This window comes from Schistocerca americana, chromosome 8 (assembly GCF_021461395.2).
Source record: "Schistocerca americana isolate TAMUIC-IGC-003095 chromosome 8, iqSchAmer2.1, whole genome shotgun sequence".
Lineage (NCBI taxonomy): Eukaryota > Metazoa > Arthropoda > Insecta > Orthoptera > Acrididae > Schistocerca > Schistocerca americana.
The window spans coordinates 30,079,864-30,091,972 of record NC_060126.1 but is presented as its reverse complement, the minus strand read 5'-3'; the positions used below and the strand labels follow the sequence as shown (position 1 = coordinate 30,091,972).

The following is a 12,109-nucleotide window of genomic DNA, read 5'->3' as shown; positions in this document are numbered from 1 at the left end:
TAAACCGCATAACTCACCTATTTTGCTAATACAATGCGTACAATGCGGACGCGGACCCCCCCCCCCCCCCCCCCCCGAGGATAGTCCTATTCCTTATAACCGTCATAATTTTGAATTAAGCTACGTTATTCCTCAGTTGTGGGATAACACATGCTTCTGTGCTGCAGTGCAATCCTAATATACTTAAATATAGGAATACAATGTGCGCTGGCAATCAGTGTTTTGTCAACAACATAAACAGCTGAAACGTCTGAAACGACTTGACACACATACAAAGCAATTTGAAAGACTAGCGACGCCCTCATGCTATGAATCTCACAGCTCTAAAAGGCAGTTTGCAGGCATTCAGGAGAAAGAATCTTGCTGATGGTACAATACCAATAAACTGGGTGTGGTTCAGTGCTTTATTTGCAACGGATCCCCACCACAACCAAGTTCAGTCGTCTCCTGCAGCCATTGTTAGCGTTTACAAACAAGCATAACAACTGATTTAACTTACCTTGTCAATGACGCCCATCGTGAATAACTTCTGACTGTTGTAAAGGAATGACTAGACAATGAGAAAGAAGCTTCGAGAAGTGGCTAGTAACGACGGTAGGAACGGAGTGGCTTGGTCGCACTGAACACGACTACTCTCTTCGGCTTACCTGCGGCAACTGAGACTGCGTCCCGAGCGCTTTCTCGCAGCGCGGCGACGTGGCGGTGGAGGGGGAGGGGGGGGGGGGGGGAGCTGTGTAAACACGGCACGCTATTGGGCCGCGTTGGCGGTCGGTATCGAACCAGCTTCTTCTCCAGTTGGCATGCTAACCACATCGTACGACACGCGAAATACCTTCGAGAGAAGCGGACTTGGGCTCGCGACAGATTTAATCACTTAGACTCGGCATACATAATACTATGTAGCACCTATTCGGATCTGTTCAGTTGACGAGTTGCTACTTGGCGTATTCATATCACCCGATGGTAGCTATTATAAACCAGTAATGATATCAGTTGAGTTATATGAGCCTGTGTTTTAACTAATTATTCAGACAGTATAAGATCGCATAGGCCGTCTGCAGACGGCTATGTTACGAATCTTTGTTGCAACACTACGCTCTTCTACAGACGCCAGCGAGTTTCGTTTGTCGCAGCGCTCGCGCCACCAAAGATTTTCATTGCACCACACCAAAAACTGCCATCGATAACGAGAATAATTCCACTATTTACTGTACGGTTCTGTGTGTTGGCGTTGTCTGTTATATTCTAGTTAAGAAAAAAGTTGCTACTTCTATTCTGTAAATAGTATAATTTTGTTCAGCACACAATATTTTAGAAGCTAATGTACATTTTTCCTTTCAATTTTTGTGCACGTCAACTGATTGCCCTTAGTACCCAAGTCGCATTACCTTCCAGTCATTATCATTAATGCTTACAAACATTATAATCCATTTCACTCACCTTGTAAATTATAACAATCTTCAACAACTGCTGATAGTTCAACTGGACCAAGAAGCTTGTCTTGTACCAGAATTCACAAGTTATCTTTGAACGTCAAAAGCCTGATTGAAATTTTGTATAAATTGAAATTATATCTTATGTAGTAATTCCGTGCAGTGCTGTTCATCTGGCATTTACGAATACATACACGTCGGAGCTACATAGCTATCTCTAAGGTCGTTTAATCTTTTTGCAATAAGTGATATTATCTGGTAAGCGAATTAACTGTGAATGAAAAATACATCCAAGGGCACGCTAACTGAGCAAAGTTAGCGCAGTGATAAAAATCGTAGCATAAGATACAAGTTGACCTGGAGGAATGGTCAGTATTGAAAGATATGACAAGAATGATAATTTCAAGTAAAAAAGACCTTGTATCTAATACGCGTAACTTAGGAGCTAAGAGCACTACATCTTCGTTACTGTGAAACAAATCTCTTACACTGCAAGCTCTATGTTTCTCTATTCTGACAGGTGGTGGTACGGATGAAACCAAGAAAAAATGTCGAGGAAATATTGGCGCTGAAGTGCATACCTTAAGAGCTGTTGGCACTTGCTCATTTTCGTCACAGTGGGAAACATCCCTTCTACTGATCAAGTGCTCGCAGCCCTTAACGTACGCATTTTAGAGCCCTTGTGTACTAGATGTTTTACGTAAAATGATCGTTCCTCTCATATCTCAGAATATTGATCATTTGTTCTGCGACATGTTCACAACTTATAAATTCGTGATAAAGTTCGGCTGCTTTACCAAAGGTGCAATGAACTTAGACGAAATCCTAACTGCCAGACTTCCTTAGCAGGAAATGCTAAGCAAAATCAATAAAAAGAAAGAGCAGACGCAATGAGATAGGATCAGGATTTCAAAAGGAGGACATTACGGCCAACCGTAACCTAAAATAACATTATCTGCGTAGTTTAATAAATGGAATAGAAGCAGAAGATTCATAACAATGATTTGTGCATTTTTCAAATCCTGTCAAATTTCTCATCTGTTCCTATGACGACCTAAGCAATCTTCATTAGGTGATTTATGAAATGAAGAGGAAAGCGCGAACCGTCCATTATTCACCTGCACCAAATAGAAGCCGCAACAAAAATCTTTTATACGCGTATTGGTTAAGGCAGAGGTGGAGATTCTCCCTCGAACATTGATTAGATAGAGTCTCGCTGCCAAATCGAACGAGAAGACTTATCGGTGCATGCGATGTTCAGTCACTTGAATAATATGCTACCTACCTATCTGAAGGCATTGTGTACACTTTGTGCAGGTATTTTGTACGATATCAAAATGTCTTTATTTAATACCACCATTGTTTTAAGCGTACTTTTCTAGTAGTTTCATGTTCGAATCATTTGTCCATGTAAAGTTTGTCGGTGTGGCCACTGTCCGCAAGAAGTATATTAATTTCCGTTTTATTAATTCAGTCGTCATTTTGATGATGCAGTATAAATTTTATTTACTGTCCCGAGACGTTCCGCCTTTTATAGTAACGTCATCTTCTTGGATTTAATCTGAAATTGACGTGCGATATTTATAGGTCTGAAAACAGTTCACACCATAATTTTTTCATGAATAAAATGTTACTTGTTTGTCCTGCCAAATTACGAATAATGGGCACATACTTACGTAGAAATCTTTTGGTTTTGTTCCATACATACTTGGTTTGTTGTTAGATAATTGCTGTGATACACTTCACTACTGACGTTGCTAGAACCAAAGTTTCATCTTACGAGACCTGAGAGAGATTTTCGCTAATCTACGACAAGTCTCACAAGTGTTATGTAAGCAACTTCCTTTTAGACTGATTACATATTCCCAGCATGCCACTAATGAACTGTAGTTTACCTGTTTTACCTGCGACTGCGACTACGTGGTCTTTACATTTCATGTCCGCGCAACTACAGGGTGTTCATGATTACATTTACAACTTAAGATTTTTGAATCTTTACGACCTTAACACTCCTTTAGGCCACTACAGAGCGAGTGTTAGCCGAATGCCGACGAGCATTCGCATGTGGCGGCCGACTCGCACCACACGTGCACTCACTCTGGCAACAACAGAGATTCTCGTGAGGAATGGGAAGCGAGTGGCCATCTGTCCTACCTGTATTCTGCGTAGCTAGAACACAGTTTCCGGTCACTCGCACTGGCGGTTACGCAGAGAGCCTTGGAACAAACAGGCTGTTCCTGAGGACGCTGAGTTCACGAAGTCAACAGGCAGGCAGAAACAAAGTGCGAAGCGTAGGAAAATTGTCCCAAGCATTCACAAACAGAGAGCCATCCGAATACAAAACGTGAACTCAACCAAGGCCAATAACTATCAGTGGGGCGTATCGAAAGCTTCACAGAATATTGAGAACTGCTGGACTTTTTTTTGTGACGAAATGCTTCAGCTTAGTGGCGGGAATACCTTTGTAGATGGTCCACGTGTTACTTAGTATTCATTGCAATCTCTTGATGAGGGCGTGGGGCTTAGTGTCCTTCCTCCCTTATAGTAGGTTGGTGAAAGTTGAGGTGGATGGTTACTGCAGGACTTCGACAATTGCCTGAGACATCTGGACACGGTGCCAATGCTTAGGGGCTACTGATCCAACATATCATAGGGTACGTGCCATTGGTCATAGTGATCCTGGTTTGTGTACGTGCTGGATGATGGTTTCCTGAATGTTTGGTTGGTTGGTTAAGCTCGTCATGTAGGTTGTGGATTCTTGCCCACCTGGGCGCCCCAAGAATGATTCTAAGACATCGATTTTGCGAAGTCGAGATATTATTCAAATTAGAGGGGAAGTTATCCCCCACGTGGAACACAATATAAAATATCTGGCAGCTATGTTTCTCTATAAAGGCGATGTTTCATACTGACGTTCATCTGCGAGCTGGCCAGTACGGGGATGGCTGATCAGTTGGAAAATCTTGATCCCCTTATCCCATAAATGCAGTTTAAAAAGTAACTTCTTTTTGAATGTTACGCTTAGGTACTTGATCCGATTGCTCCGTGGGATTTCCAGATGGCGAAGAAGCAGTCAGTCTCTCAAACCGGAGCGGTTACGCGTGAACATCACTGCTCTCGTTTTGCTTGCGTTGATAATTGTGTATCCCTTGATTCAATCTTCTACCATCGGGAATTGACGTTGCAGGCGAGCGATGCCCGTGTTGGCACTCAGGCTACTGGTCAGCAAGGCAGTGTCGTCCCACTGTAGTCAGGTATTGAAGGCCCGAGCACACCGATTAGGTTTCCAGACACGAGAGTCGCTCGAAGACTTCTTAATAGAACACCGTATCCTGTCCTTTAAAGCGAGTGTTCATCAGAGAAGGGTATCATCACAACTGCTCTGGGGAAGTCTGATAGTGTAGCGATTGGTCTGTAGTTGACGAATCTGGGGAAATCACTGCCTATCACCGTTTCCCTAGAAAACAGCAGTGGGACAAAGCCTGTTCTGGTGCAATTTTGATATAAAATTAATTATGCAAATTAATTAAATAATCAATCAATTACTACCCACCTTTGACGATGCCTCATGGGTTTCTCCAGCTGGCATGTGGGTCCTCTTCAAGGAACTCCCAGCCCCCATCCCTCCCATGACGTAATGGCGTAATACGGGGTAGAGGACCAGGAAAATATGGCAGTAAATTCAAATTTATTGGCGGGAATATAAAATTTTGTGTGTATTCATGTTGAGGTTCGGTGCTCAACTGACCTAGAGGGCGCTATTTGCCATCCCCAGTCTCCACTCCTCCCTCCTTTGTTCCCCCATATGGAAACTGGCGAGAAAAGGGGGCAGTCTGTGCTGGGCTGCTGGATAGGACTGACATGACCCTTTATTTAGTACACAGTGCGGTATACTGTTTATTTAAACAATTTGAGTTGTAATCAGACAGTAATTCCATCCAGTTTCGTCAATAGCTGCTGGATGTGTAGTGGGTATTTTCGGTATTAGTCTAGCACTGGAGATTTGCTCCAGGCATGTAGCCAACAGCCCTACAGGCAGGATAGAAGTGAATGGCTGCTGCTGGGAGGAACATAAGGACGTGGAATAATAATATTAGAACAGCGACACACACTCCCGATGCACCTGTAAAATCCTGCTCTATAAACTGGCCTCCTGTAGCAAAATAATTTGAGAACAAAACACACACATACCTATTTACACATCACAAGTAGCGTTCTAGCCAACAGAAACATGGGAAATACCCTACTGGCCATTAAAACTGTTACAACACGAAGATTACGTGCTACAGACGCGTAATTTAACCGACAGGAAGAAGATGCCGTGATATGCAAATATCTAGCTTTTCAGAGCATTCACACAAGGTTGGAGCCGGTGGCGACACCTACAACGTGCTGACAAGAGGAACGCTTCCAACCGATTTCTCATACACAAAAAGCAGTTGACCGGCGTTGCTTGGTGAAACGTTGTTGTAATGTCTCGTGTAAGGAGGAGAAATGCGTACCGTCACGTTTCCGACTTTGATAAGGGTTGGATTGTAGCCTATCGCGATTGCGGTTTATCGTATCGCGACACTGCTGCTCGAGTTCGTCGAGACCCAATGACTGTTAGCAGAATATGGAATCGGGGTGTTCAGGAGGGTAATACGGAACGCCGTGCTGGATCCGACCGGCCTCGTATCACTAGCAGTCGAGATGACAGGCATCTTATCCGCATGGCTGTAACGGATCGTGCAGCCACGTCTCGGTCCCTGAGTCAACAGACGGGGACGTTTGCAAAGACAACAACTATCTGCACGAACAGTTCGACGACGTTCGCAGCAGCATGGACTATCAGCTCGGAGACCATGGCTGCGGTTACCCTTGACGCTGCATTACAGACAGGAGCGTCTGTGATGGTGTACTCAACGAGGAACCTGGGTGCACGAATGGCAAAACGTCATTTTTTCGGATAAATCCAGGTTCTGTTTACAACCTCATGAAGGTCGCATCCGTGTTTGGCGACATCGCGGCGAACGCACATTTGAAGCGTGTATTCGTCATCGCCATACTGGCGTATCACCCGGCGTGATGGTATGGGGTGCTATCGGTTACACGTCTCGGTCAAAAATGGTTCAAATGGCTCTGAGCACTATGGGACTTAAGTGCTGAGGTCATGAGTCCCTTAGAACTTAGAACTACTTAAACCTAACTAACCTAAGGACATCACACACATCCATGCCCGAGGCAGGATTCGAACCTGCGACCGTAGCGGTCGCGCGGTTCCAGTCTGTAGCGCCTAGAACCACTCGGCCACATAGGCCGGTCGTCTCGGTCACCTCTTGTTCGCATTGACGGCACTTTGAACAGTGGACGTTACATTTCAGATGTGTTACGACCCGTGGCTCTACCCTTCATTCGATCCTTGTGAAACCCTACATTTCAGCAGGATAATGCACGACCGCATGTTGCAGGTCCTGTACGGGCCTTTCTGGAAACAGAAAATGTTCCACTTCTGCCCTGGCCAGCACATTCTCCAGATCTCCCACCAATTGAAAACGTGTGGTCAATGGTGGCGAGCAACTGGCTCGTCACAATACGCCAGTCACTACTCTTGATGAACTGTGTTATCGTGTTGAAGCTGCATGGGCACCTGTACCTGTACACGCCATCCAAGCTCTGTTTGACTCAATGCCCAGGCGTATCAAGGCCGTTACTACGGCGAGAGGTGGTTGTTCTGGGTACTGATTTCTCAGGATCTATGCTACGAAATTGCGTGAAAATGTAATCACATGTCAGTTCTAGTATAATATATTTGTCCAATGAATACCCGTTTATCATCTGCATTTCTTCTTTGTATAGCAATTTTAATGGCCAGTAGTGTATATCGTACGATATTTATTCAGTTGAAAAAAAAATCAGAAACGGGGATTATTTTTTGTCAATATACCTCGAATTTCTCACATGAAATGTAGATTCCTTCCATTTAAAGGAATTATTTTCGAAGATGGAAGAAACTGGACAATACGGGCCTTTTCACGTCGCTAAAGTATCGTTACTTCTTGTGATAATTCTGTACAACACTACGGCATAGGCTATACTTCCTCCAAGTATTCTCTCATCAGGCAGAAAAATATGTTTCCTTATCTGTTACGTCCTGCATCACAGGACTAGAATATTAAACTCATTTTTTGGCTCACGATGGAGCGCTAACAGCATACCCTATATCACAAGATGCCTCCTCACTTATGAACTTTCTCTTAAAGTAACCAAATGGCTCTTCATATACGAAGTCTCCCAAGGTAACAGCACAGAGAAGCTCTAAATATCAGGTTTATAATATGTATCACTGATTTTATTACGATTATCGTCTCACCCTGTGTTGGTTCTGTTAAAAGATCTCACTGGAACGAAAAAACGCCTGGTTAAAACTCCAGCTCTCGAGTCGTACCTGTGGTACTCTCACCCTTGCAACCAAACGCCTAGTGGCATGTCATTGATATCAAATTAATAGGCTAATTAATTGATAAGAGAGCCCCTTTGCACGGTGGTAATTTTTTCCTGCAATCAGATTATACTTACCAGGTAACCATTCCAGACGCTTCTATGACATCTCTGGAGGCTTTCTACAGGCTGCTCTACAGAATGGATTCTGTGTATGACCCTGTGCAGGGCTGTTTAGGTGTTTTAAAACATAACAAACAGTATTTACAATGTGCTTCTCTGTCCTCTCCACCAATCACAACCATGCGGTGTCTGCTGACAAATACCTTGCAGAACTACGGCTGTTTCGTTTTTCTTAACGAGATTCTACTGTATGTATATTGAGGTAATAGTGATACATGCAAGGTGACTGCTCTCTTTGACGCTTCTCTGGAAAAGAGAACCACTTACCTCTAAATTGACATGGATCTGGGTTCAAGGATGATAGAAAGTAGATGGAGTGATCGCTTGAGATGGGGTGGTAACGAGGTATGATTTAATGACGGACTGATGATGCATTTAAACTGAGGGAGATGTTGCTGCAGGCCATGTACATTTAACCATTTCTTCACATCGTTCTCTCTGGGTGTATCAATTGTGTGGTATAACTTTTGTTCGACTAATGTTTTGTGTGTGACTTAGAGCACTATCTATGTGTGATCGTTAACAGCAAACCTCACCATACCACAGTCAGTAGAGGACTTCCAACGCATGTGTGATGAAACATGTCCTATGGAAATCTTATTTTAGCATTCTCCTCTTGATGAACTAAGATTTGAGTGAAGTTCTCGATTCCCCTGCCACATCTTGGTCATAAATCAAGTCTTCAGTTCAGATTCTAAGTTAGTGGCAGGTGTTTGTGAGGTAGTACAGTCCCTGTGTATGCATTTGATTGACTGTTGTACTGTGTACGGAGTTGGTGGAGCGTGTTGAGTAATTTCACGTTTCAAACACTGATGCTATACATTTGTTACCTTGTAAGAGGCGTTCTTCGTTGCTGTGATCATTTTTTAGGACTGATGTGAGCATAGTATAATTTCTGAACTGTTCCTGGGTGAGAACAGTGGAACAGAAGGCACTATGCACCCCGGAAAGCTTTATCGTGCATATATCACAAGGGCTCTAAGCTTTTACTTTGGGGTGGAAGGGAGTAGTTTTATCATCTTAAGTTTGTCACAGCAGTGAGGGACACAGAAAACTTGCAGGATGGATGCATGTCAGATGTTGAACACACATGTCCTGCATAGTGTGTTGCCCATGAGTGTTCCACATGACTCATATTTTGGAGACCACATGGCTATAACATTATAGCGTGTTTGAGTCAGAAACATGTAGCCTTAGGAGTGCATGTGTGTATGTTCTACGATCATCTCTCTGTTGCCAGTATCTTCTTACTACTGACTGCAGACAGTAGAACTTTAGAATTGATAGCACAGTTGATTTATGTAAAATGCTTCAAACTCCATCAGTCTGGGGCTCCACCATGCATAAACCACACGTTCCTTCTGAACCGTCTTTTATATCATCACAATACTCATACCCACTATGCACTGATAAGAGGTGCTAATGTCTTTAGTATGCGCATCTGGAGTTATCTTTTGCACTTCGATGGGTGCTGTGAATAAAACTGGTGCAGAACAGCCATCGCCGAATAGCAATTTTGGACTCAGTTCGCTCTGTTCCTTTATGAGATGTGGAATGTAGTGCATATAGTATCCCCCCACTTCTGATCAGCTGCAAATTAAAATGGTGACTGTATTGTAGGGAGGTTTGGTCAAAGACAATGCGGGAAGATCTTTCAAACCAACTTTACCCTAAGAATGTAAGAATGCTCTGTGACTAATACCAGTGTAGGAAAAGATGTGAAATCTTAATCGTAAATTACGCGCTATGATGGGAGTGATAGAAATATATTGCATCAGTATATGGCACTATGTGGTATACTTTGGTGTGTATATTCAAGAATTAACCATGAATGGATGTACTGCACAGTCGTCTATCATAAGGTAATCGCAAAGTAGTGGAGGTGGTTGAGCGATGATAAATTTGGAAGCATGCTGCCTTGTCAGCGTTGAAATTACGGGAAAACTGTTAAATTGCTAAAATTGATCATACTGTCAACGGTTGTGCTTATTATAGTACAATGACCTACATCAACTGTGTCTTTTCCATCCCAGCTGTCCACTGGTATGCTGCTGATTACCGTATGATGATTGACTGATACCACTTGTTTGAGATGGAGAGATTCTTGGTGGGAGCAACACCTTCTGGGGCTTTCCAGCAATGAAACAGTGATTGCATACATGGCTGCAACATAAGGAACCAATCGAAATGGAACAGTGAGACACCTGCTATCCCTTCACTGTGGAAGATGACAAATGCAGAGGGCATCACCTCCAAACACATGTTTGGAAACACTCCACAATGCCACAAATTCTTCCAGTTTTCATATTTTATGACGTCTTCCACAGTTTTTGTCAATAAGAAACACCGCCTCTGTCTTTTATTTCAAGCATCCTACGTGTTGTGGGAGAAGCATAGTTTACACCAAGCTACATCCAGGTTTCTGTGAGAACCAATGGATCGAAACATGTTAATGTCAGCTTAGCACCTGACACAGACATCGGAGTCATGGTGGAAAAGCAAACTGTATGGCGGTGTACAAAGCTGCAGGCACACACTGCCTGGATATGTTACAGCAGAAAAAAAACAATGTATCAGACTGCATATAAAAGAACACAGGGACCTTCTTGTGTGACTCATAGTGTGTGGGATATGGTCCTCCTACAATACAGGCGATGAAACTTTACATCGGACTGCACAAGTGACTTCGATCACTGGCCACCTGCTCCAATGCAGCAATACCTGTAAATTTAGTAGGATAGCCACATATGCTCGAAATCACAACTCAGACAGTATTTGTTTTCAATATATTGGAAGAGAGGAACGTGGTAATATCGTATTGAATTCCCTATCAGTGACATTAGTGGAGTTTTTGTGGTTCATAGTTTTTCTCTTTTGGATGGTACAAAATAACGAGGATAGAGAGAATTTTTTGGTGACAGATTAGATTAGATTAATACTAGTTCCATGGATCATGAATACGATATTTCGTAATGATGTGGAACGAGTCGAATTTTCTAATACATGACATAATTAGCTTAATTTAACAACATACTTAAGTTAATATAACAACTTTATTTTTTTGTGTTTTTTGTTTTTCTTTATTTTTTTATTTTTTTTATTTTTTAAATATTTTTTCTTTTTTTTCTTAATTTATATCTAAAAATTCCTCTATGGAGTAGAAGGAGTTGTCATTCAGAAATTCTTTTAATTTCTTCTTAAATACTTGTTGGTTATCTGTCAGACTTTTGATACTATTTGGTAAGTGACCAAAGACTTTAGTGCCAGTATAATTCACCCCTTTCTGTGCCAAAGTTAGATTTAATCTTGAATAGACATGAATACACCCTGAGGGATGCAGATCTCCTTTGATCTGTAGTACCTGTATGTGATTCAGAGACACACTGCACTGCAGTAGCAAAATCCTCATCCTTCTTCCAGTTTCCGCATGGTGTGAAGTCTTCCTAATTTTCCCGATAAGAAACACTATCACAGCTGCTCATAATGTCTTTTCTACTACCTCGTGTTGCAGGAGAAAGTTTCGTTTGGCGCTGGGCTTACACATTGTACATGGCTGGCAGAGCTATGATAACGTGTTCCCATTTCCTCCGAGTGATCTAAGCATGGCCCTGTCACATTAACTTAGCTCACCCTGTTTCTCCACAGGATGCAGAAGGCGGTGGATATAGCGCTCTCAGACTTCCGATCAGTTCCGTCTCAAACTGGAACAATCACATGGACAAAGCTGCAAGGAGGAGGGAGCAGAGACAAGATGGACTGTCTAAATCCATGCTAGAGTTTTGCAGATAGGTTCAAAAAAGGTAACTCGTTTCGAGATATGATTTACCAGTGGCTGTAATCAGTAAAATACATCAACATAGGTTCCAAAGCAAGTATGTTGGTGAAGAGAGAGAGACATGATTCCAAATAGCAGGCAGCACTTCTTTCTACCAGAAAGCATAGCACTAAAGATCTGAAAAGCCAGTGCATTGGGCACTTGAAAGTCGATTGTACATTTGATAGTCGATATGGTCTTCCTCCAGTAGAGGCAACGAAACATTCCACAGGTCCATGGAAGTGGCTTCGTTGACTGG

The 12,109-nt window shown here is 42.7% G+C and overlaps 1 protein-coding gene across 1 annotated transcript in view; it reads right to left on the bottom strand.

The window, feature by feature from the left end:
- LOC124625755 (choline/ethanolamine kinase) overlaps positions 1–645 on the bottom strand; it is a 184,723-nt gene extending 184,078 nt beyond the window's left edge. Inside the window, exon 1 of the mRNA XM_047149194.1 lies at positions 500–645. Coding sequence (XP_047005150.1) covers positions 500–517 — 18 coding nt within the window. The 5' untranslated portion in view covers positions 518–645. The remainder of the gene's footprint in view (positions 1–499) is intronic.
- Between the last annotated feature and the right edge of the window lie 11,464 nt (positions 646–12,109).